Source organism: Mauremys reevesii, linkage group 7 (assembly GCF_016161935.1).
Source record: "Mauremys reevesii isolate NIE-2019 linkage group 7, ASM1616193v1, whole genome shotgun sequence".
Lineage (NCBI taxonomy): Eukaryota > Metazoa > Chordata > Testudines > Geoemydidae > Mauremys > Mauremys reevesii.
In genome coordinates this window covers 95,593,050-95,616,747 of record NC_052629.1, presented here as the reverse complement: position 1 = coordinate 95,616,747, position 23,698 = coordinate 95,593,050, and the positions used below count along the sequence as shown (strand labels likewise).

General features: G+C 51.6%; 2 protein-coding genes across 5 annotated transcripts; both read left to right on the top strand.

Moving 5' to 3' along the window:
- Positions 1-1,139: 1,139 nt before the first annotated feature.
- On the top strand, positions 1,140-5,616 carry LOC120368604 (phospholipase A and acyltransferase 3-like). Of its 2 annotated transcripts, XM_039480809.1 has the most exons (4): positions 1,140-1,230; positions 2,572-2,674; positions 3,619-3,887; positions 5,365-5,616. In XM_039480809.1, exons 1-4 carry the CDS (start codon positions 1,216-1,218, stop codon positions 5,464-5,466), a joined length of 489 nt encoding a protein of 162 aa, XP_039336743.1. In that variant the 5' UTR covers positions 1,140-1,215; the 3' UTR covers positions 5,467-5,616. The 2 variants fall into 2 exon arrangements, with proteins under 2 accessions (XP_039336743.1, XP_039336742.1); XM_039480808.1 differs by lacking the exons at positions 1,140-1,230; positions 2,572-2,674 and adding an exon at positions 2,815-3,350.
- Positions 1,158-19,977, top strand: LOC120368606 (phospholipase A and acyltransferase 3-like). 3 transcript variants are annotated; one of them, XM_039480812.1, is made up of 5 exons: positions 1,158-1,230; positions 15,773-15,832; positions 17,668-17,770; positions 18,379-18,647; positions 19,281-19,977. In XM_039480812.1, exons 2-5 carry the CDS (start codon positions 15,818-15,820, stop codon positions 19,392-19,394), a joined length of 501 nt encoding a protein of 166 aa, XP_039336746.1. In that variant the 5' UTR covers positions 1,158-1,230; positions 15,773-15,817; the 3' UTR covers positions 19,395-19,977. The 3 variants fall into 3 exon arrangements, with proteins under 3 accessions (XP_039336746.1, XP_039336747.1, XP_039336748.1); XM_039480813.1 differs by lacking the exon at positions 1,158-1,230 and adding an exon at positions 10,245-10,334; XM_039480814.1 differs by lacking the exon at positions 1,158-1,230 and adding an exon at positions 12,646-12,841.
- Positions 19,978-23,698: the final 3,721 nt, after the last annotated feature.

Below are 23,698 nucleotides of genomic sequence, written 5' to 3'. Positions count from 1 at the left end.
CTCCAGTGTAAGTGACTTTCTCACTAGGCTCGGCGTCTGGATTCTGTATTTCTGATGTAACTAATTTTCCCTAACAACACCTGGATGGGAGGTATGCAGTTTGTGTTTGGATGTCGGTACCTTGGATACATAACCGGGGGGCAGTGAGTAGGAGCGAGGTGGTGGTTTTATCTCTGAATACGGCCTTGGAGAGACCCACGCTGGAAAGTTGCATTCAGTTCTGGGGTGCATATTTTAAAAAGGACATTGACAAATTGGAGCGGGTGCAGAAAAGAGCCAGAGAAATAATTTGAGGGCTGGAGAAAATACCTAACAGTGAGAGACCTGGGCAGCGCAATCTGTTCCGCATCTCTGAAGGCGGATCAAGTGATGACTTGATCATGGGGTGTGTCCCCCATTGTGGGGCACAATTCAGACCAGCGAGAGGCTGTGTCACTGCTTGTGATATACCCCGGGGGGCCCCAGAAAGCTGCTTCTCCTTAGGGGGGACACAGCCTGTAGCCAGCACTCCCTGTTCTCTAAGCCGGGCAGTTCGGATTCAGCCACTTTGACTCAACAGCCTGCCAGCAGTTATCACGGACACGTGCTTGTCTTACCAGCCTTGGTTGATGTTTGCAGGTGTCCCCCCCCAACAAACACCCCAGTCACAAACAAGGCATTTTAAGCTGTCGGTTCTCCTTTATTGGGGTAGGTAGCAGGGCAGTACCATGAGAGGAATAGAACAGGAAGAAGGCAGAATTGAGACTTTTCAAAATTTTGGCCCAAGCGAGAGGAATGGAGGCGTCATTTGAGCTCCCTGCCTCTGGTGCCAAAATGTTGTGGGTCAGCCCTGCGGGAGCTCAAGGGCTGGGCATGAAAATCCCGCGGGCCAGATGTGGCCCCTGGGCTGCTGTTTGCCCACCTCTGGGCTAACTCACATGAAAGCTACAAACTGGCCTATGGTGGGGCCATTATGTGGATCCAGGGCTACTCCACAGCCTGGACTGATTGGTAGCGTTGGTCACTACTGTGTGACAGCTAACGTGAATTAGGGACACATTTTTTTAACTAGCAAAGTCACAATCTGGTTCCATTAGTTGGCTCTATGCTGCTGATCAGGCACCACCCCGCAGACAGCGGTTCTCCAATGCCAAAGGAAACCAAAAGTGAAATCACAGGGCAGAGAGGAGACGAGAGGCTAGAAGAAACTCACTCAGCCGTCCGGACGCTGTGGAGATGCCCCCGCTATTTGTGAGTAGCCCCGTGCACAAAGCCATGGCCAAATCGCTGCCAAGGCTGTGGGTCTCCTTGGGAAGCGGTTCTCAACCTTTCCAGACAGCTGTTCTCCTTTCCGGAGTCTGATTCCAGCTCCCGGTGGCGGGGCTTGGGCTTCAGCTCCGCCACCCCCGGCTGAAGCCTGTAACGTAGCTTTGTGGGGCCATCGGAGGAGTGGGCAGTATAAACAAGTCGTTGTATGACATTTTAGTTTGCACCAACGGTGCCAGTGCTTTTTGTGTCGCCTGTTATAAAACTAGGCAATGATCCAGCTGTGTTGACCCTCCCCCCCCCCCCCCCCCGAGAGCTCTGAGTACACGTACCCCTGGTTGAGACCCACTGCCTGCGGGATGTCAGTGGGGAGCCTGACACGCACTGGCTCTGCTTGAGAACCAGTGCTAAAACTAGCAGGGTGGACCTTGCGGCCCGGGCGGTGGCTCAGGCTGGCCACCCAAGCAAAGCTCTAGGATGTCAGGCGGGCTTGGAGGCAGGTGCTAGCCTGAGACCCCGCTCATGCTGCAATGGCCATGTTGCTATTTCTAGCTCGCTTGCTGGAGAGGAGTTAGCGCGTGTCAGTTACCCTCAGGCCAGGAGGAACGCTGCCAGCTGCAGCGTGGACATCCCCTGAACGTGAGCTTGGCTCAATGCCTGGGCTGGCTGCTCTGGGCGCGAGTTTCCTATAGGAGCTGCAGGGAGCTGGTCGCTGGGGGCCTCCCGCTGGACAGCGGCTCAGAGCCCCTGGGGAGCTAGTGCTGATGCCAGGTGTCTCCTGAGGGTGGAGAGAGGAGCCCCAGGCCCTGGCAAGGGGGAAGCTGGATGGTGTCAGATGGAAGCTCTCCCCAGCTCCCACGGCCTCCTCTGCCTGACCTGGGTTCCTGTGGTGGGGTGGGGGCCAGTGGAGGGTGGTTGGTGGGGCACAGGGGGAGCTGGTGGGAGAGATTAGCAGGGAGGAGAGGAGTGGGTTTAGCAGAGGGGTGGGAGGCACCAGCGGGGTGGAGGGAAAGCGAGAGATGGGGGTGTTACAGGGGAGCTGGAGGATTAGCAGTGGGAGCTAGGAGTTATCGGTAGCAAGGGGAGCCAGTGGGGGTTAATGCGGGTAGGGGAAGCTGGTGGGGATTAGCAGGGGTGTGGGAGCATGTGGGGTTAGCAGACAGCAGGGGACAAGGGAGGCAGTGGGGTTAACCTGGGGCAGGGCGAGTCAGTGAGAGGGTTTTGTGGGACATCTGGGGGGGTTAGAGGGTTCAGGGGCAGCCAGTCTGGGGGTACTATCGGGGCTTCCTCTGAGCATTCAGTTTCACTTGGCTCTCACTCCTGCAGGAGGAACCGAACCCTGGGGACCTGATAGAGATTTCGCGCTTTGGATACCAGCACTGGGCCCTCTATGTAGGAAATGGTTACGTCATCCACCTGGCCCCGCCCAGTAAGGAATGGCCCTCAGTGAGGGATGGGGGGTACTGATCCTGGGAGGCAGGGATTGGTCTGGGCAGGGCAGAGGTGCTGGGCATTTCAGGCTGGAGGGGTGGGGGTGGGGGTAGGGGGCTCCATACCAGACGTGGGGTATGTGCACTGTGATCCAGCAGGAAATCTGGTCTGGATTATCATGAGTCATTGGGGGTGCCTCTGTTTGCTGGGGCTGCCTGAGTTTCTGAGCCCCAGCAAGTCAGGCAGCAGGTTGAAGGACACGGGGAGACTGGGATGGGGATGGAGGAAACTGGAATGGATGGAGTGTCTCAGGCTAAGCATCCCCACACATTGAGATGCCCCTAAAAATTACTAGTTGCTTCTGAAAACATTAGCCTGTGCCTCTGTCCACCGAAGCCTGAGTGACGCTCAGATGGCCCCGTCATGCCCCCCAGCCCCAGGTCTGCCCCATATGCATGGGTCACACTCCCAGCCACTGCCTTCAGGGGCAAGGCTCTTCAATCCTGTGACATGGGAGAGGGGAACCCAATGCCAGTCTGTCTCCTGCATTAGCACGATGGTGGGAACCCAATGCCAGCTGCTAGAACTAAACAGTACTCTCTTGGAGCCATGTGCCAACCCAGTGATGGGGACAGATCCGCCTGGGATAGGAGCTATGGGAAATCAGAGAGAGGGTAGGTATGCGGAAGGGTGGATGGATAGCTAGAGGGGTGTGTCTGGGGATGGATGGATAGCTAGAGAGGGTGTATGCAGCTATATAGATGAACAGACATGTGGCTAGTTAGGAACATATAACAATGGATAGACGGGTGTGTGTGTGGGGGTGGATGGGTGGATAGAGAGGAATGTATGAAGATTGGCTGGCTAGAGAGGGTGTACGGATGGGATAGCTAGCTAGTGGTATCTGGATGGTTAGCTCAGGTGGACAATTGGCATCCCCAGGTGAGTATGCAGGAGCTGGCTCCTCCAGCATCATGTCTGTGCTGACCGACCGAGCCGTGGTGAAGAGGGAGCGTCTCCAGGACGTTGCTGGTGGTGACCGGTACCGAGTCAACAACAAGTATGACGGGAGGTGCTCGCCGCTGCCTGTCAGCAAGATCCTCATGGAGGCCGAGTCTCTGGTGGGCCAGGAGATGCTGTACAGCGTCACCAGCGAGAACTGCGAGCACTTTGTCACCAAGCTGCGCTACGGCCAGCCCATGTGTGACCAGGTACATGCAGGTGCCCCTCTCACGCGCTTGTCACTGCCTTCCTGAAGGGGGGGCTTGGTGTAAGCCAGCCACACCTACTTGGTGAGGGTCTGGGCAGCGCCCGGCACAACAGGGCCTTGATCTCAGTGTATAGCTGCTGCTGTAATCCATATAATGGGGACGTGCTCCCTGAGCTGTGCAGCAACTGTCAGAGCCCTGGCTTAGTCCCCCCTTGTGGACGACTGGTCACCAGGAAGGTGCATGGGCCCAGCCTTTGGATCCCACGTGTTTTCAGGCAGCGGCTAGTCACTGCCTCTAGTCCTGGCCTTGCTGGCACATGCGCAAGGCACCCCTCCTTGAGATCGTAGGACTCCTGCGCCCAGCTGCTGGGGACCCTAAGACTAGCGCTAACCTCCCAAATCTCCTCAGTAGCTTCTTTACACACCCCAGTAGCACCACCCAGGCTTATAATTTAACCCTTTGGGGACTGTGTTGCAGATAAAGCAAGGAGCCCAGGCTTTGCAAAGGAACTTAACCACACACTCTCTCTCTCTCTCCCCCCTTTTGGGAAGCACAAGAGTGCTACAGATCTGTGGAGAACACCCCCAGCACCTGAACGCAATCCCCTTCCTCAGAGCCCTGCCCACTCCTGAGAGTCTCTTGGGTTCTGGTCAGTGTCGTTCAGGGAGACCAGGGCCCTCCTGCTTCGCCTCCTGGTTCTGCAACGGCCTGGCCCCTTGGCTACAGCCCACTGCTTTGAAAAGCCACTTCTGGCATCTCTTTCCCACCTCTCTTCTTACGCTGGGCTTTTCCATGCTCGGGCCCCGCTGTGTGCTGCTGGGAACAGGGGCTGTTAAACGTCCATGACAAAGAATGCCCCAATGGTGAGGAAACGGAGGCAGGGAATGACGTGTAGGCGTTGGGTCTACCTGGATCTGAAGATCTCTTGTGCTGTCTGAACAGTGATGGTTGCAAAAATCCTTCTGCAAGTCTGTGTCTGCTGCCTTCCACTGTCATGTGTCCCAAAGGCTTAAACTATAAACCAGAGTGCCCTGCCCACAAGTGGAGTTCTGGGAAAGGGCTGGTGTAAGCTACTGGGGTGTCTTTTTTTGGGGGGGGAACACTGTGGGCCTAAGGTACCTGGGGTCCAGGGTCCCACTTCAGACAGTCTGTGCCCAGGAACTGCGCCCGAGAGACCAAGGAAAGGGACAGTGACTGAAGTCTGCCCTGACAAAGGTGAGTGTAAAAACCACACACAGCAGCTTGGTGAGTGTCCAGCAGGGGGCGCTCTGCCTTGCCCAGGACAGGCTATTCGAGTGTGATGGTGCTGGTCCAGCTTCTCTGACACAGTCTGTTTTGTGCCACCGAACGGACGGCCAGATCTGCACAGACGGTTGCTGAACACTAGATGTCCTTGTCAACTCAGTGGGCATGGACACAGTCCCCAGACCGGGGCTCCCTGGTAGCTAGCTGACCGGCTCCCCTTTCTGTCCTGCAGGTCAGGGACACCATGGTGACCGTGGGGGTCGCAGGGCTGGGCCTAGCTACTCTGGGGCTCATCGGAGTCATGGTCACAAGGTCCAGGCGTCAGAACCAATAGCACAGACTCCCCTCTGGGCCCAAGGCCTGGAGCCTCTGCAGCAGGGGCCCTCGGAGCGGGCTCCTCGTGGGGACCAAGCTGGATGTGTCAGCATCTTCCTGTCCTTTGTCATCAAGTTTTCTGGATTAGACGTCTCATTTAAAATAAACTAATCTAGCCTCACACCTTCCTCTCTGGCTGATCCTGCCAATTTCACCTAGACATGGGAGGGGTATGGGGAGTGGTACTCAGATCCCCATAAATACCCACCCTGCGGGGTGGATTGTGGTGCTGAGTCCATGTGCTGCTCTCCTGATTTGGTGACTCTGAGTCATTTTGGCGCTAGGGCCAATCAGTAGGATTGCCAACGTTCCCATTTCTCAAAACCGGACATTACAGCAGCTCTCTCCAGGGATCCTCTCCCACCCAGCAAGGGGCCGGGCCCCACTGTCTCACCCTGGCAGCAGCTCCTCTGGGCTGTGTCCCGCTTCCTCCGGGGCCAGGGCAAAGTGGAACCAAAGGCGCCTGCCTCCGGCTGGGGGTGGACCAGCCCCTCCCCAAGCTCCCCCATCCTGCCTGGCAGGTGCTGCTCTGCCCTGGGATCTGGCTGATGCCGCCAGGCCTGATCCGGCTAGGGGGGAGGGAAGGGGGCAGCTGCACCACCCCATTTTTGCACACACCCCCGGCGGTTCTGCACCAATGGCAGCTGCCCCTCTGCCCTAGTTACAGCCCTAGAAAATTACAGTAACTGGACTTTTGGTGTCCTGTCAATACTTCAGACTGTAGATAGAACAGATCCCCTTAAAACCGGGCTTGCGGTCAAGAACCGAACACCTGGCAACGCTACCAATCAGTCCAGGCTGTGGGGTACCCCTGGATCCACATAATGGCCCCGCCATAGGGACTTATGACTGGAAGGGGCCTCCTGGTGTAGCCCCTAGAGCTAGTTCAGCATTTATTGTATTCAGCAGTAACGCAAAGAACCTACAGGCTTGTCTCCTGTAAGACACTGACTTCAGCAGTTCCCATAAGGCTTGAAACCTATGAACTGTGGCACAGATAAATGACCTAACGGTCACCCCTAAGTTTGGGGAAACTGTGAAGAGTGTTTAAGGGGAAGTTTGTCCATAACAACACCAGCCAACCACAGAAACCTGAGCTAACATCAGCTTTGGGGATAGTTTAGGACGGGAACATCTGCAGATGTCTGACCACAAGAGGGCCATGGCAATGAATTGATGGATATGATAATAAGTTGAGATCCTTAATATACTAACTTATAGGAGAAGGGCACCGCAACATTGGTAGGGTGAGGAAATACAAATAAGGAACAGGGGAGAAACCCCTACTGAATATGCATTAGACATAGTGGCATCAGCGCAACATACAGGCAGGAGGAGAGACAGAACCCTTGAGAGGTGCCAGAATGATAGCTACTGGTGAGGAGGAGGAAGGTGATGAGGAAGATAATGGCTAACATTTCTGGTTGTTCTGCAAGAGATGGTGTGAGGAGATGGACATTCAAATGGACATTCTATAGTATCTCAATCTACCCTGCTGGGTTACAGGGTTTGTGACTTTGCTAAATGTCTTAATAAGCTACTGTAAATACAGAAGGGTTCACAAAGCGTGACAGTTGCAACTGTGCACATCAGGGTTCCCAGCTAAACAGTCATTTTACTAATACTGGGTCTGATCTTGGGACAAGAACTTTTCACACTTCAGAGGGATAACTGGGAATTTGTAAGTAATCAATATAATTAATTTACAATTCATAGATCAGGCTACACTGGGTGACTGAGTCCAGTCTCTGCTGTGTTGTATCAACCAGGCAAGGTACTAACAATCTTCAACAGGACTTTATTTTTACAGTGGAAACCTTTTTACCAAGCTGCTGCTGCACCCTCTGTAACTCTCACTCAGCCTCCTCAACTCCTCCCCCCTCCTTTCTGTTTCCTGTCCTTTCAGACTCCCAACAGCCAGTGCTCCCAGTTCTAATAATACAAGCAGCATCTAAACACCACACACTGGCACAGCCAACCCCATCATAGAACCCTGGTCAGAAATTTATCCAGCTCCGGCTGCCAACTAGTTGGATTGTTTCCCCAACACCCCTCCTACTGGGATGCAGTTCCAGAACTGGCGTTACCTCCCCGGTATATTGAGAGAGAGAGAGAGAGCAATCAGACCCCTCTCAGCCTTTGCCTGGCCAGGCCAAACAAAGCCCAGCTCATTCAATCTCCTTTCATAAGATCAGCTCTCCAGTCCCCTCAGCAGCCTAGGAGCCCTTCCCTGCATCTGGGCCAGTTTGGATTCATCTTCTTTGAAGTGGTGTGACCACATTTGTACATCCAGGACGGACTCCCCGGACATCAAGCCAGAGGTCATGGTCCAGGAAGCACTCTGGAGGGGTATATTTGCACTGCAATTTAAAACCTGCAGCTGGCCTGTGCCTGCTGACTCGAGCTCAGGTTAAGGGGCTGTTTAATTGTGGCGTAGGAGTCCAGCTCAGACTGCAGCCTGAGTTCTGGGATCCTCCCGCCCCATACGGTCCTAGAGCCTGGGCTCCAGCCCGAATATCTACACCACAGTGAAACAGCCCCTTAGCCCAAGCCCAGCAAGCAGATGTCAGCTGGCATGGTTAGGCTTAGCAGCTCAGCTTCATCCAGTCCCACCCACAGCCCGTCAGCACAAACAACAAGCACCTCCTAGCACCTGCAACACTGCCATCCCTTCCTGCTCCATACATGTCTAACCACTAGAGGGAGGCAGTGAGCCACAGGGCTTTAGCCGGGGTGCTGCTGTGTTACATGGGGTGAACGGATTGGGGTTTGTATCGATACATGCCAGTTCTGTGATTTGCATCAATTAAAACAATATATAATCACCTCCTCCAATTTTACTCCTGGGGGAATTCTGTGCCAAAAAATTAAAAATTCTGAAAAATTCTACAAATTTTATTTATCAAAATAACACTATATAATCACACCAGTTTCAATTACTTTGGTAATTTATTTCAAAATACCTGTCAGCAAGTATGTCTGTAAACAATACAGTGACACACAAACAACCCCCACCCACCCCGAGCCCAGCCATGGCCCTCCCAGCCCAGACACTCACATCCCTTTTCCCCCAGAGGCCAGCTGCGGTCCCCCCCACCCCCAGACCCCTTTCCCCCGCCTCATTCAGAAGGAGAAACAGCCTGACATTGGGTCCTGGGCTTGCAAAGCGTTTCCTGCACACTGCCACCTCGTTCCTTCAGGGCATGCTGGGAACTGCAGCTGCTGGAAACCCTCCAGTTGCCTCCCCCTTCCCCAGTCTTGTATTCTATTTGTGAGATGGGCTCTGCCAGGTCCAGCAGCCCCTAGTGGCGGCCAAAATCTCTGCAGCCCAGGAAATTCTGCACACTCAACATTAATTTCTGCAAAATTCAGCACTGCGCAGTGGCACAGAATTCCCCCAGGAGTATCCAATGGGAATTGTACCAGCAACCATTAGGGCTAAAAGTTGCAACAGGGGATCTAAGATGGGAACTTTGGCATCAAATACTAATCCCCCTGCTCTGCCCCCTTCCTCCACACCTGTAAAGCATGGCTGTGTGGGTAGCAGCTCTCGATCATGCTTCAAACATATTCAGGATGCAACTGAACATTGTAGCTTAGCCTTGTGCTAGTTGCAGACACCTTCTTAAGTGCTGACCTAGGCCCATGATATCAGAGCATCTCATGCTCACTAACATGCAACTTGGCTTTTTTTCTGTTTGGAATGCGATAACTGGAGAATGACACATCAGCTCAGTTCCAGGCATTCCACACAGGTCCCCAAAGAGCCAACCATTGGTAATGGCCAGGTTGGCTTGGCTCAGTGCTGATAGAGGACTATAATATCATGTATGGTATGGGGAAAGTGACTAGGAAGTGCTATTTACCCCTTTACAGAACACTACAACTGGGGGTCACCAATGACATTAATAGGCAGCAGGTTTAAAACAAAGGAAAGTACTTCTTTACACAATGGGCAGTCAACCAGTGGAACTCATTGCCAGGGGATTTTGAGAAGACCAAAACTATAACTGAATTCAAAAGAGTATTAGATAAGTTCATGGAAGATAGGTCCACCAATGGCTATTAGCTAAGATTGTCAGGGATGCAACCTCATGCTCTGAGGGTCCTTAAACCTCCCACCACCAGAAGCTGGGACTTGATAATTGCCCAGCTCTGTTCCTTCTCTCTGAAGCATTTGCACATTCCGAGAAAGAATACTGGGCTAGATGGGCCATTGGTGCGACCCAGTATGGCCGATGTTCTTATGAATTGTAAACATAGAGGTGGATGTTCCTGCCACTCCATGTGAAATCTGACTTGACCCAGCTATTGATTAAAATTCTGGTATCCTTCTCAAGCCTACTCACTCAACTCAAACCTTTTAGATTGGAGGTAGAAGATATGGGTACAGTGCATTGTGGGAATGGTAGTGGAGGACTATTCAGATTTGATACCTGGTACCTGCCCCTCCAACACATCCACATTGACGAGTGGGGCAAGTATAGGGTAGTAGGCCTCAGCTAACCCGAGCATGTACCCATATCCCTCAGGTGAGCTAGCTTGTTCAACACCTACTTGCCCCGGGCATGCACTGCAGGAGTTTGAGTGCGGCCAACAGGTGGGTTTGGGCACAACTTCAATTTGGACACAGGTAGAGTCAGCAGCATAGACGTACATGACCTTCCCATGGGCTGGAATCCAAGCCCTGACTATCCAACCCACATGGCATTTGCCTTAGATAAAGGCAGAATGAAACGGGAAGCTGACAAGAGGGTGTGGAAAGCACAGTCAGGAAAGCCAAGGACCTCCGATTCCAGCCCCATGCAAGAGACATCTCTCATCCCTGTAAGTACTGAGGGCAAGGTACTGCAAGAGGGTCTAAAGCAAGCAAGGGATACAGCTCTGGGGGGTGGGGGTTTAACACCGGATGGCCAATCCTGGGAACTGTTTGTCCAGCAGCTCTGGGGCAGCTCTGTTTGTTCTAGTTCGATTTTTGCTCCTGTAGCAGTTGTGGGGATTTTGTAACCAATAGGTTTTGTGTCAGGGAATCTTTTGCTTCACCAACAATGGTCTAGAAGTCGGGACTCCTGGGGTGTTTTCCCACCTCTGTGACCTGAGAGAGTTCTAGTGGGTTAGAGCGGGAGGGAGTGGGACCCAGGATTCCCGGGTTCTATTTTCAGCTCTGGGAGAGGAGTGAGGTGTAGTGGTTAGGAGCCAGAACTTCTGGGTCCCATTCCCAGATGTACAACTATCAGTGTAGCCCTTAATTAAAAACTAGACAGTGAAATCTGCCTCAGTTTCCCCCTCCAGTCACTCAATAACTTCATTTCAGGCTCTCTTGTCTCAATATGATTCCCACCTTGAGGCTGGCTTATTACAACAACCTAGTCCGAAATAGTCCATAACAAGAGTCCCAGACGTAGTCCACTTCTGCCCCCAGTCCAGCTACTCATTAAAAATCAAGCTGCCCCATCCCACGGTGCCCCACATACCAGCACCTTCAGCCCCAGACTCTGTTCGTCCTCCTCTGTCCTTGTACCAGGATGGCCACCCCAGCCCTTCCAACAGGAACACAGCCCTGCTTTTCCCAGCAGGAACTCACTCAGCCTCTCTGCTGGGACCCTCCCTCAAGCCCCTTGGCCCTCTCGTTGTTCCTCAGGGTCCAGCTCTCCAGCCCTGCAGATATCAGCAGATCAGCCCCTCCATTGCCCTGCTGTCTTCAGCCCTCTCCAGCCCTTGTCTCTGGCTCCGAGCCAGCAGGTAATACCCTCTGCAGCTGCTGCTCCAGCCCTGGCTCGGGCACACCACCCAACAAACCTCTCTTGCTGCTCACCTACTTTCAGCCTTCTTCCATGAACCACCTTCTGCTTCCTTCCAGGAATCCTGCAGTCCGCAGGTCTCAAGCACTTCTCACCTGAGTCTTTATAGCCTCCAGGTGCTGTCCTGCCCTCTTAATTGGCTAAACAGGAGCACCTGTTTTGGCCCAGGAGTGCTGGACCTGCCAGCTGCCTTGTGCCAGGGTGATACAAAGGAAACCGCCATGGGAATGTGGCAGCAGCCCCGAGCTTGACTCAGGCATCTCAGTAAGATTGCGCAGTGCAGGGACGCCAGGCTTACCCCAGGGTTAGAGTTGCTGGACTGTCTTGCCCTCGCCAGTAGCAGAGGGACACAGGACTGGAAGGGATGAGTGTGTGCACGTGCAATGTGGGCTTATTGTGGCATGCAGGGCTCAGACTGGGATTGTACGCAGTGGTGTAGTGCAATGTCACCTCTCTCCACTTGCTGTCTTGCTCGCCGAAGTCTCAAGGTGTCCTGGTTGAGAAACAAACCTAAATAACTGGACTGAGTGTAACTGACGCGACACCTGCTTGAGTCTGCAGAGAGCCTGAGCCAATTGCTCTGAGAGAGGGGGAACTGAGTGTAGCTAGGAGTGTATGGGCTGAATGCCAGCATTGCTGAGTGACTTCTCATCTGCCACTGGTTGGGTTTATGAACATGGAGTCACTTTGTCTCCAGGTCCAATCAGCCCTGGCTATGGGATTGCACATGGTGGCCCCATCCAGGGGTCTTTACTGGAATTAAGCCAGGGATGAGGCCTGGCAAGTCAGTAATGAGGTGGCATGAAATGGGAGTATATACAAGTGCTCATCCTTTTATTAGCCTCTAAACTCCAGGGCTGCTCAGCTCCAGCCAGTCCCATGCTGGTTCTATTTGGCCTCTGGCAGGGAGTGAGAGTTTCATGGCTAGAGCAAACCATGGCATCAGGACCCCTGGGTTCTACTCTTCGTCTCACAGAGGGGAATGGTGGACAGTGCTTAGAGCGGGCGACAGTGTCAGAGCTCCTGGATTCCATTCCCAGCTCTGGATGGGGAATGGTGTCTAGTAGTTTGGGGAGGTGGGAGGAACTGAGAGTCAGAATTCCTGGATTCCATCCCCTTCTTGTGGGCCGGAGCATGGGAGATTGGGGAGCCACAAATCCCCAAACAGCAGAATCTTAAAGCATATTCCCCTGGGGATCTGAGATGCACCGGTTCAGAGCTAAGTTTGCCCTTTTCTATGAGTCTTCTCCCTTCCCCTCCTAGTCAGCAGCAATAGCGGACCAGCCTGGGCTAGCTGCTCTTTCCATGGCAGGGCTGGCATCACCTGATCCCTCCCCCAGACCGTCCTGCCTGCGACAAAACCCTGCTGCCCTGCAGCGTGAACTCTAGTGAGTAACAGGGCTGTCTGTGGCTCTGACACCCATCTGCAACCACTTACACTCATTAAAGAGGGGCGCTCCTCTCTCAACCTCCTGCCCCACAAAGCAGGCTGAGGACCCAGCCCCCCTGCCGCCACGCCAAGACGATCATATCGTAAGTACCGGCTGCAAAAAGAGCCCCAAGAACTGTCAGTCAAACCTGTTAGCTCAGCTGATCTCTGCAGCTGTTTGTCTGTCCCTGCTGGGTCATGCCTGTCCTAGTATCACTCTCTCATTTGTGGGGTGTGTCCAAGGGGTGCAGGGTAGCATCTGGGCATCCAGTTACTGGGTCCCCCATGAAGGTCAGCTCTTGGCATGTGTCCTTGAGTTAAATATAGTCTTGGCCAGGCTGGCTGGAAGGAAGAGGAGGTCCTGTTACACTGCAGCTGGACTTGTTTCCTCTCAGTGAAGTTAAAATCAGGGAAGGATCTCTCTCTTCGGCAGTTACAGAGCCGCACTCTTCCCTCACAAACCAGCTGCAGAGCAAGAGGGATTTGGTTGCTCAGTTACCAGGCATCCAGACCTCTTGATCTGCGGGAACCTCTTAAATTCTGGGCTGATTTGCTCAACACTGTGACAACAGATAGCAGGCGTATCCTGCAGTGGGCGATATGAGGCAGACAGACCTTGGGAGCTCAACTGAGGTTGGCTGGAAAATGTTTGGGGTTTTTTTTCCCCCTCATGGAAAGTTTTTGATGAAATATCAAGCTTTTTTTTTTTATCAAAACCTGCTGAAAATTGAATATTTTTTCATTAGAAACTATGTATTTTTAGCCAAATGCTGAATTATTTTGGCCAAAAAAGGAACAGTTTTGAATAGGGCGACCATACACCCCATTTTGGCTGGGACAATCCCGGCTTAAAAGTTGGCAAGAGCAAACGGGACAAACGCACAGTTTTGCCAAAAAAAAAGTGGGGTGTGACCCCTATTAGGGAGTGGAGGAACGTGTGGGATGGAGGGGGGACACGCAGCATTGCCAACCCTGGGTGGGAGAGAGGGCTTGAGAGCAGCTTGGGCCGAGCCAGCCCCGCACAGGCGGGTGGCAGGGGGAGCTCGGGCCGGTCCCACGCTTCCGGGGGAGAAGAGCAGCTCGGCTGGCCCCATGCAGTGTCCTGTTTTCCCTTTGGGAAAATATGGTCACCCTAGTTTTGAATCAAAATTGCCAGAAACTGGTTTTTTGGCCCCAAACTGACAAAATCTGAATACTGAAATCATATATTTTAGTCAGAAACTACCAAAAGTTGAATATTTTTGACTGAAAACTGCATATTTTTGGCCAAAACAGAGATCTTTGCAGCCAAAACTGATGAAACCAAAACAGTTTCACTTTTTCACAGAAATAAAATCACTTTTTGGTCTTTTGTAGGAACTATGATTTTTAAAAACTAAAACTTGAAGATGAACATTTCTTTCCATGAACATTTTCGTTATGTCAAAACCCCAATTTCCCTTTTGAAAAAAACGTTTTGATGGAAAATTTCCCCCTGGCTCTTATTCCCAGCGGCAAAGGAAAATCCCAATTTTTGAGCCAATCTCGTAATGTCTCTTGCAGCTGCACGCCTGAGTTTGAACACGCGGGGTTGTGGCAATACTGTAACATTTCTGTTTTAAAATCCATTTATATTATTTCTGGCTATTTCCCCTTGCAAGACTCTAAACATTTCCTCTCTGTGATCGGGTTCCTGGGGTGCCGCCTGGCCTGTGGGACTCTGTCCCTCCAACCTGGGGTATCTTCACGCACTGTGATGCTGTATCAAGTTACAAATCTCCAGCAGGCCCTGCACCTATACAGCCATCCACAGACAGGGACACACTCAACAGAGTTATATTTTCTCCCAGCCAGTCATGTAAGATCAATAGGGAGGTTCCAGCCAGTTCCCATCAGCTCCCTAGCCTTGTACCCGAGAACTGTACTGTCCTGCCCTGCTCAGAAGCCTGAGCAGTGTAAGTTCATTACCCAGTCCACCCCCGCCGCCCCAATGTGGAGAGGGCACAGACTAGCCTTTGTAAACTGAGCTGAGATTTCCCAAGCACTTCAACCAAAACAGAGTTTTAGGTAAAATAGAAAACATATTTGTTAACTACAGAAAGATTGATTTTAAGTGCTTATAAGTGGCAAGCATAGCAATCATAGTTGGTTACCTAAGAAATAAAATCAATTCACAGTTTAGTTCCTATAAACTAAATAAGATTTGAATGGAGCAGTGTCTCACCCTGATAGATGGTACAAATGTGTCACAGATCTTCAATACACAGGCTGGAACTCTCCGCCAGCCTGGAACCACCCTCCACAATTCAAAGTCTTTGTCCTCCAGACCTTTCTTCCAGGTGGTGATTGGGGGGTGAGTGAGGCCAAGCCATGATGTCACTTCCCCTCTTTATAGTTTCTTCCAGCTTGCTGGAAAGATCTATGGTTGTGACATGGGTGTCCACCCCCATTGGTCAAGCATTCTCTATCCTCTACATGATATCTCTGAGAAGTCTCCATTGTATACAGCTCCTGGGATAGTGGATTCTATTTAATGGGCCATCAGCACGTCTGGCTACTCCATTGTTGTACCTGAAAGGTTCATTGCGGGTGTTCCCAAACTCACAACACTTTTCAATAACACACACATAGAAAAACTTCATAACTTCACATACAATGACAACACATACAATCCAACAGGATATTAATGTTCAACAGATCAAGGCCTTTAATGTGATACCTCACAAGGCATACTTTGTGCAAAACATGTGAATTATATGACATGGGTGTGTATGGGGAGTCTAGGGTGTGGCTTTGAGCTACAGTGTGTCATGCTCTCCTTCCTTGATGATATTTATGGCAATGAAACTGCCTCGCCTCTGGTCCAATTTTAGCTTTTCTTTTCCAGCAATGAGCTAAACAGGTTCCCCAGGAACCACAACAATCCAGTGTCCATTATGCTACTTAGATGTGATGCAAACACCTAAGTTTCTTTTATCAATTTCTCAGGATTTACGTAGGTGACACATTTGAATTAGTCAAGGGGAAACTGAAATCTTAATTTCTTTAAAACACAGAAACGTTGAGAAAATAAGTCATTCTGCTTCTGAAGCTCAACGAAAATGCCACTTAAAGGGGTAAGTACTTACTGAAACGGCTTGTATATCAGAATAACTTGCATTGGGCTTCCCCTTTATTCATAGATTCATAGAACCATAGATTCCAAGGCCAGAAGGGACCATTGTGATAATCTAGTCTGACTGCCTATCTAACAAAGGCCAGCAAACTCCCCCAGAATAATTCCTAGAGCAGAGCTTTTGGAAAAAACATTGAATCTTGAGTTCAGAATTGTCAGTCATGGAGAATCCACCATGACCCTAGGTAAGTTGTTCCAATACTTAATTACTCGCACTGGTAAGAAGGAACATTTCGACTTTGACAAATTGCCATTTGCGGATGGAAAAACGTTGCATAGAATCATAGAACTGGAAGGGATCTCGAGAGGTCATTCAGCCGTCACCTGCATTCAAGGCAGGACTAAGTATTATCTAGTCCATCCCTGACAGCTGTTTGTCTAACCTGCTCTTAAAAATTCCCAATGATGGAGATTCCACAACCTCCCTAGGCAATTTATTCCAGTGCTTAACCACTCTGACAGTTAGGAAGTTTTTCCTAATGTCCAACCTAAACCGCCCTTGCTGCAATTTAAGCCCATTGCTTCTTGTCTGATCCTCAGAGTTTAAGAAGAACAATTTTTCTCCCTCCTCCTTGTAACAACCTTTTATGTACTTGAAAATTATTATCACGTCCCCCTCAGTCTTCTCTTCTCCAGACTAAACAAACCCAATTTTTTCAATCTTCCCTCATAGGTCATGTTTTCTAGACCTTTAATCATTTTTGTCACTCTTCTCTGGACTTTCTCAAATTTATCCACATCTTTCCTGAAATGTGGCGCCCAGAACTGGACACAATACTCCAGTTGAGTGGAAGAATTACTTCTCGTGTCTTGCTTACAACACTACCGCTAATACATCCCAGAATGATGTTCGCTTTTTTTGCAACAGTGTTACACTGTTGACTCATATTTCACTAATTTTTTGGCCCCAAACTGACAAAATCTGAATATTTAAATCACATATTTTCAGTCAAAAACTACCAAAAGTTGAATATTTTTGGCTGAAAACTGCATATTTTTGGCCAAAACAGAGATCTTTTCAGCCAAAACTGATGAAATCAAAACGGTTTCACTTTTTCATTGAAATAAAATCACTTTTTGGTCTTTTGTAGGAAATATGATTTTTAAAAATGAAAACGGATCCTTTCCATGAACATTTTTGTTATGTCAAAACCCCAATTTTCCTTTTGAAAAAAACATTTTGATAGAAAAATTCCCCTGGCTCTTATTCCCAGCGGCAAAGGAAAATCCCGACCAAGTTCCCAACCCCTGCACAGCCAGAAGAAGGCGCAATCTCAGGTCTGCCCTGAGATTCCGCACCCTGTATGCCATAGACCTTAGTGATGCATGAACAAATAGCCCATCTGGAGACCCTGCCCCAGGTGCCTCCTAGTGGCAGGGAGAAGTGCCCTTCATAACCCACATGCCTGAGCCAAATCCTTTCTCCAGCTTCTCTTAGACCCCCGGCCTCTGAACCACTCACCCTTCTGCTCATTTTAGTGGCTAACCTCTCTCTCTGGTTAATTGCACCATCTTCATTGTACATTACACATCTTCCCCGCATCTGATCCAGAGTCTCCTACAGCTGCAAACTGGACCAGCTGGGTTCCTTAGCTCCAGGGGCAGAAGCTGGTGCTTTGGGCTCTGGTGTTTGCCAGGTCAATCCCCTCCAGCAGTTGGATCGGCCACCCTGCTATGCTCTCGGAGTCTCTGCGGTGAGGGATTCCCTGGTGGAGGGGTAGGTAGGTAGGTTTGCTCCTCCCCCTCTCATCAGTCATGCTGATTTTGCTCCAACAGGTGGAACCGAAGCCTGGGGACCTGATTGAGATTTCCCGCTTTGCATATCGGCACTGGGCCCTCTACGTGGGCTACGGATATGTCATCCACTTAGCTCCCCCCAGTAAGCACCCTGCCTGGCTCTGCCAATGTGTGTGTGTGTCGGGGGGGAAAGCGTGAATAGAGGGTGCTGATGTACAGCTGTGCCTGGGGTATTGTCGATATTGGGGATTGAGCCTGGGACCTCTGGGTCTAAGCTCATTAAGCCTTCACGGCTTGAGCTCATATAGATGGTCTATTAATATCCTCTTTCTTGTATGTTACACTTTGTTCCCACTGTTAAGACTAAACACTACTTTGGTGTATGGCAGTGTCTGGTCGCTGCACACACCACAGGTCACAGGCTCCCAAAGGGAAGAACTGCAGGTGCCAATCCCAGCTGGACCTGCAGAGTAGGCAGGGCTGATCAACAGGATGCCATAGCCCAGGGCTCGGCTTAAGAGTAGGAGAATCATATGATTCCACCCCCAGAGAGGTAAAGGCCCGAGGCCTGACACCTGAGAGGGTGCACTGGGGACAAAGGTGCAGCCAGCCCTGTAGCTGGGACACGTGCCCTGCTTGGCTTGGTCTAAGACACATCCCAAGTGATGGAGACTCCAGGGAGGGATGGAAATCCCAAAGTCCATCCAGATCTGTTAGCACACGGTCCATGTGTCTGTCCCGGATCCCCAGGTGAGGACACCAAAACTGGATTCTCCAGCCTGATGTCTGTGGTGGCTGATAAAGCCGTGGTGAGAAAGGAACCCCTCTGGGCGGTGGTGAAAGACGATGACTACTGGGTCAACAACAAGCACGACAGGAAGCTGCGCCGGCGGAGTGTGGACCAGATTATCCAGGAAGCAGAGTCTCTGGTGTGGAAGACGATGCCATACAGTGTCACCAGTGCGAATTGCGAGCACTTCGTCACCAAGCTGCGCTACGGTGTGGCCAGAAGTGACCAGGTGGGGGCGGAGTGGGCCCTGCTGTGTGTGTGTGTATGTGTGTACACACACATGCCATGTGAGGCCCTGCTATGTGTGCCCATGTAACCCAGACACCTCCTGGGTGTGGTGTTCTGTCTAATCTAGTGGTACCGAGCCCACTTAGAGATTAATGAGTCTGCTCTACAGCCATAGCTAAGGGGCAGTTGGATTTTAGCTCATGCAGTAGAGGCTCATGCACTAAGATCCAGAGGTCCCAGGTTCAATCCGACCGAGGGTCTGTTGGTGTTATACACAGACCCCATCCGAGATAGGGGCCCTGTCGTGCTGGGCTTTGCACAGACACACAGCGAGAGACAGTCCCTGCCCTGATGAGTTTACAATCCAACTAGACAAAGGATGGGAAGGGAGGCCCAGAGCAGGGAAGGGACTTGCCCAGGGCCAGGAGTAGAGCCCGGAATAGAACAAAGGGGACCAGAGACTCAGCGCAACTCCTGAACCACAGTTACGCTGCGCTGCCTCCACTGAACTGTGGAGGCCGGATGCTCTAAAATGGACTTTACCTCAGTGTGGTTCTTGTGCCATTTACTGCTGCGTTTAACCCCCCCTGGGCTACCCAGGGCCTCCTGACCAGGTCTCTTCTGTGCTTTGCAGGTCCGAGATGCCATGGTTGCAGGAGTGGTGGGGATCATGGGCGTAGGAGCCCTTGTGGCAGCTGCTACAGTCATTGGCTCATTGCTCTCTGACAACAAGCAGGAGGATGAATAATGCAAACGTTGGCCTGGGCTAAAGACCCGAGCAAGAACCTTGGGAGCTGATCTTTGCTGGAGCTGGCTTAGCTTCTCACCTGCTTTCTCCTTTGGGATCACTGCCTTGGGAGTTTGTTCTAATGGTTAATCACTGGCACTGTGAAACATTGGTGCCTTATTTCTAATTGGAACGTGTCTGGCTTTGACTTCCAGCCATTAGGTCTTGTCCTGCCTTTCTCTGCTAGGTTAAAGAGCCCTTTAGTGCCTGGGATTTTCTCCCCTCATGAAGATACTTATACAAAGTAATCAAATCACTTCTCAACTGAAGCTAAACTGATTGAACTCTTTAAAGCTCTCACTGGCAGGCATTTTTTCCAGCCCTCAAATCATTTTTGTGGCTCTTCTCTGCACTCTTTCCAATTTAGCAACATGAATGTTAAAGCAACTAGTGGTTTTGGACATGTGGGGCATTCTTGGTGAGTGTGTGTATAAATCTAGCCAGAGAGATTCTGCAGCAGATCTACAAGCTTGCACCAGCATTAACAGATTGTCTGGGTCATGCTGAACCACATGTTGTTAAAGAAATAAAAGCATTGCTCACATGCCTGACACTTGGGTACGACTGCTCTCTGAAGGCGTTATACACAGGCATGTTTAACAAACGCTCCCGAGAAGCCGCAGATCAATAATATTGTCTTGTGATATTTGTTGCTTTTCTTCAAGCCCCAGCTCCTGGAGTCATGTGAGTATGAGGCAATCTCAGCTTTCAAAAGGTTTCTAGCCCTCCTCTGTGCAGAGAAGGGCTTGAACCATGAACACCATGACACCAGATGGCAAACACAAAGAACCCCAATAGTTGTACTTGTTAAAAAGAATTCACACGTCTCCTGATCTTGGGTAGGGGGAGCTGACTCCATGGTTTTGAATGTGATGATTTGGGGCTGGCAATGCTAGAACTCCCATCAGCATAATTACTGCAAACTCCAGTTAGTTCCCTGATTGCTCAGTCAGGGCCATTCCTGTGCATGCTCCTGAGCTCTGTTGTACTGAGGGGAGACCCCAGCAGGGGTATCAATCAAGCAAATTATTTAAGTGCATACTGTGCCAAATTGCCAACACTATTATGATGGGTCTCGCGCTTTCTCTTCTTTGGGGCGGGGTTCAGGGTGCCATTTCTTGCCCCTGAATTGGAATATTAATTGCCCCACTAGTGTCCTAGAGGAGGGGAGTGGAGAGGGAGGGAACTGGGCCCGCCCTCTACTCCAGGTCCCAGCCCAAGGGCCCTGAGGATAGTGGTCGACCACTTGAACTGACGGTTCCTTCCCCTGGGCTACTTCCTTCTCCTGCCCTTCAACTTGTGGGGGGCTTCCTGCCCTCTCTCGGCACAAGCCAGGTGCCCCTTACCTAGGGTCTTGGACTTCTTAGCCCACCGCAGCACTTCTCCAAACTTTCCTCTGTTTCCCTTCAAACTGTTCTCTGCTCCAACACCAATCCTCTCTGCTCCAACTCCTCCAAACTGTTCTCTGCTCCAACACCAATCCTCTCTGCTCCAACTCCTCCAAACTGTTCTCTGCTCCAACACCAATCCTCTCTGCTCCAACTCCTCCAAACTGTTCTCTGCTCCAACACCAATCCTTCCTGCTCCAACTCCTCCCCTGTCTGATTGAAGCAGGGGTTTTTATCAAGTGACTGACTGCAGGTGCTCTAATTGGCTTCAGGTGCTCTAACTAATCTATAGCAAACTTTCTTCCCTCTACAGGGAATAAGGCTCCTTTCTAACCCTCTCCTGCTGCCCTCTGGCCATGCTGTATCACAATACTTAACTTTAAGCATCCAAGAAGTACCATTAACTAGCTGGGCATGGATCAGACCCGCTGCCCGAACAAAGGAAAGCCCATTTCCCAACCCACTGAGCCAGCCAGTCCCCCCACCCTAGCACTGGATTGGAGCTGCCACCCCTGAGAAAGGAAAGACCCTGTATTCCATTCCCCAAATCCCTGAGCCAACCGCCCACCCAACTTCTGGCTGGATTGGAGCTGGCACCCCCTAGAGAAGAAAGGGCCCAGATCCCATTCACTATACCTCTGAGCTAGTCAGTTCCCCACCCTGGGGCCAGATTGGACTCAGCACCCACTAGCATTTGACCCACCCACAGCCTGAGCCATTCTGAAACCGGAGCCCGCATGTAAGGTCAGTATCTCACTTTCAGTTCCCTTAGCTGATTCTTTCCTGAAACCATGTGGCTTGTTAGAATCTGAGCAGCAAATGTCAATTGGCCGAGTCATCAGATACGGAAGGAAAATACATTCCAGACCTTGGTCCCTGGTGAGGCAGGCAGCCAGTCTCCCAGCCTGACACTGGACTGGAGCTGGTGCACCCTAGAGGGGAAAGGCCTCATCCTCTATTCCCTGCCCCCCCAAGCCAGCCAAGCTCCTTGATGAGGCAGGTTTGCAGCTGGTGCCCCGTCACAGATCCAGCAGTGTTCCCCTCCCTGGCCACTCACCAGGCTGCCCTGGGGGGAATCCCAGCCTCTGGATCCCTGGGTATCTTAAGCTTCCCTGGGTCTCAGCAGGCTGCAGCCGTGATTCCTCCCTTGGCCTCTGTGGCACATTGCCTGGGCCCCAACCCTCAGTCTGTCACCCCTTCACAGAAACAGAGCCCCCGAGCCCTCCTGCCTTAGGCCCCCACCTCCAGTGCTGACCCCAAGACACCCCAATTGCTTAATCACACCTCCCGCAGACTCCCACCGAAGGTGTGCGCCTTCCAGCTCCCCATGAACTCCCTCCGGGGCACATGGTAGGTGTAGCACATAACACAGACACTCTGCACACAGTTCTGTGACACTGTTGCTCCTTCCTTTTATGCACACGAGAGAGACACAGATCCACACAAAAATAATAACCCTGCCACGCATGTCCCATCCCTTAGGAGTGCGGGGGCCACCTGTGTTCAGGCAGGCATCGTCCCCCCGGCCTCAGCCAGCTCTGCAGCAGCTCCCCTCCCCTTAAGCCTGTGAAAAATCAATGGGCACAGAGCAAACAGTGCAGCTCCTGCTCTTTATAATCTTCCCAGTCTCTGGTCAGGTGACTTCCTGGGAAGCCTCAACAGGGGACTCCCTTGCCAGGTGACCTTCCCCTGACAACCAGTTCTCCAGGATGGGAGCGCTTCCTTTCTGAATAGCCGAGGGTCCAGTTTTAATGACCCTCCATTGTTAGGCCTTCCCCACCCCCACCCCCGTTGGAATTTTGGTCCATCCTGGAGCTGCAAGTAGGGTGACCAGACAGCAAGTGTGAAAAATCAGGACAGGGGTGGGGGATAATAGGAGCCTATATAAGAAAAAAACCCACCAAAATTGGGACCATCCCTATAAAATCGGGAATCTGGTCACCCTAGGTGAAAGGCCACCAAGGAAGGCAAAGGGGCTGCACCTTCCCCATGGAGTTTGCCACTTGGGAAAACTACGTGCAGAGAGCTCAGAATCTCACCCAAGATCCCTCAGCTGTACAGACAGATTCCCGAAATGATCACAGCACGGCACAGACACTCAATGGAGATGCAAGTGGGGGATTGGTCCCGCTATTGTGGGCAACTTTCCTGGCTTATACACTCTGCCGGTGAAATGGGCTAGTGAAAGGATGTGAGTCCTCGCTCCCCCAGAGGCCTGCCTGACCTTGAGGGCTTCCCTTCCACACTCCTGTGTGGCAGACTCCTCAGAACCCCAACAAGGCTGGGTCCAGAATTCCTGGGGGCTCGACCCCCAACCTTGTTGTGGTCACTTAGGGCAGGGGCTAGGGTGTCCCCACTCTGGGGTGCTCTCTCCGCTGGACTCTTCCCTGACCCACTGATCATTACATACAGTTCAAAGCTAATACAATTTAGTAAACAGCAACCAATGTAAATAGCAAGGGAAAGATGGGAAAGGTGAAAGGAAACCTCGTTCCCCCGCCCTGTGGCATGGGGACACCACAACCAGCCGTCTCTGGAACATAAGGGCCATTCGCAGCCTGTCCCTCACCTGTCTCAGGCCTCCACCCAGGTGCTGGCCGTGCTCCAGGGGTGCAGCAGCTCAGACACTTGTTCTGGCAATGGCCACACGCCCTCTGGTGCTAGGTGGCAGGACCCTTCTTCTTCTGTGAATCCCCCCTCCTAGTCTGGCCTGCAAGACCTCCTGGCTGGGGGCATCTCCCTGCACTGGCCTGCTACCCAGGGTCCCCCTCGCTCTCCCCAGCTGCTCACCACACCTGACTCCAGCCCCAGCACTGCTGCCACTACACCTGTGTGGCTCTGCTCCTAGGCTCAGCTCCGCCCTGCTCTCTCCTTAGC

Excerpts from the sequence above, each read along its gene's own strand:
- LOC120368606 (XM_039480812.1), top strand. Across the intron at positions 17,771-18,378 it reads CATCCACTTAGCTCCCCCCA|GTGAGGACACCAAAACTGGA; the intron begins GTAAGCACCCTG and ends CCGGATCCCCAG. Across the intron at positions 18,648-19,280 it reads GTGTGGCCAGAAGTGACCAG|GTCCGAGATGCCATGGTTGC; the intron begins GTGGGGGCGGAG and ends TGTGCTTTGCAG.
- LOC120368604 (XM_039480808.1), top strand. The coding sequence starts at position 3,089 with ATGGCCCCGTCATGCCCCCCAGCCCCAGGTCTGCCCCATATGCATGGG. Across the intron at positions 3,351-3,618 it reads TATGGGAAATCAGAGAGAGG|GTGAGTATGCAGGAGCTGGC; the intron begins GTAGGTATGCGG and ends TGGCATCCCCAG. Across the intron at positions 3,888-5,364 it reads GCCAGCCCATGTGTGACCAG|GTCAGGGACACCATGGTGAC; the intron begins GTACATGCAGGT and ends TCTGTCCTGCAG.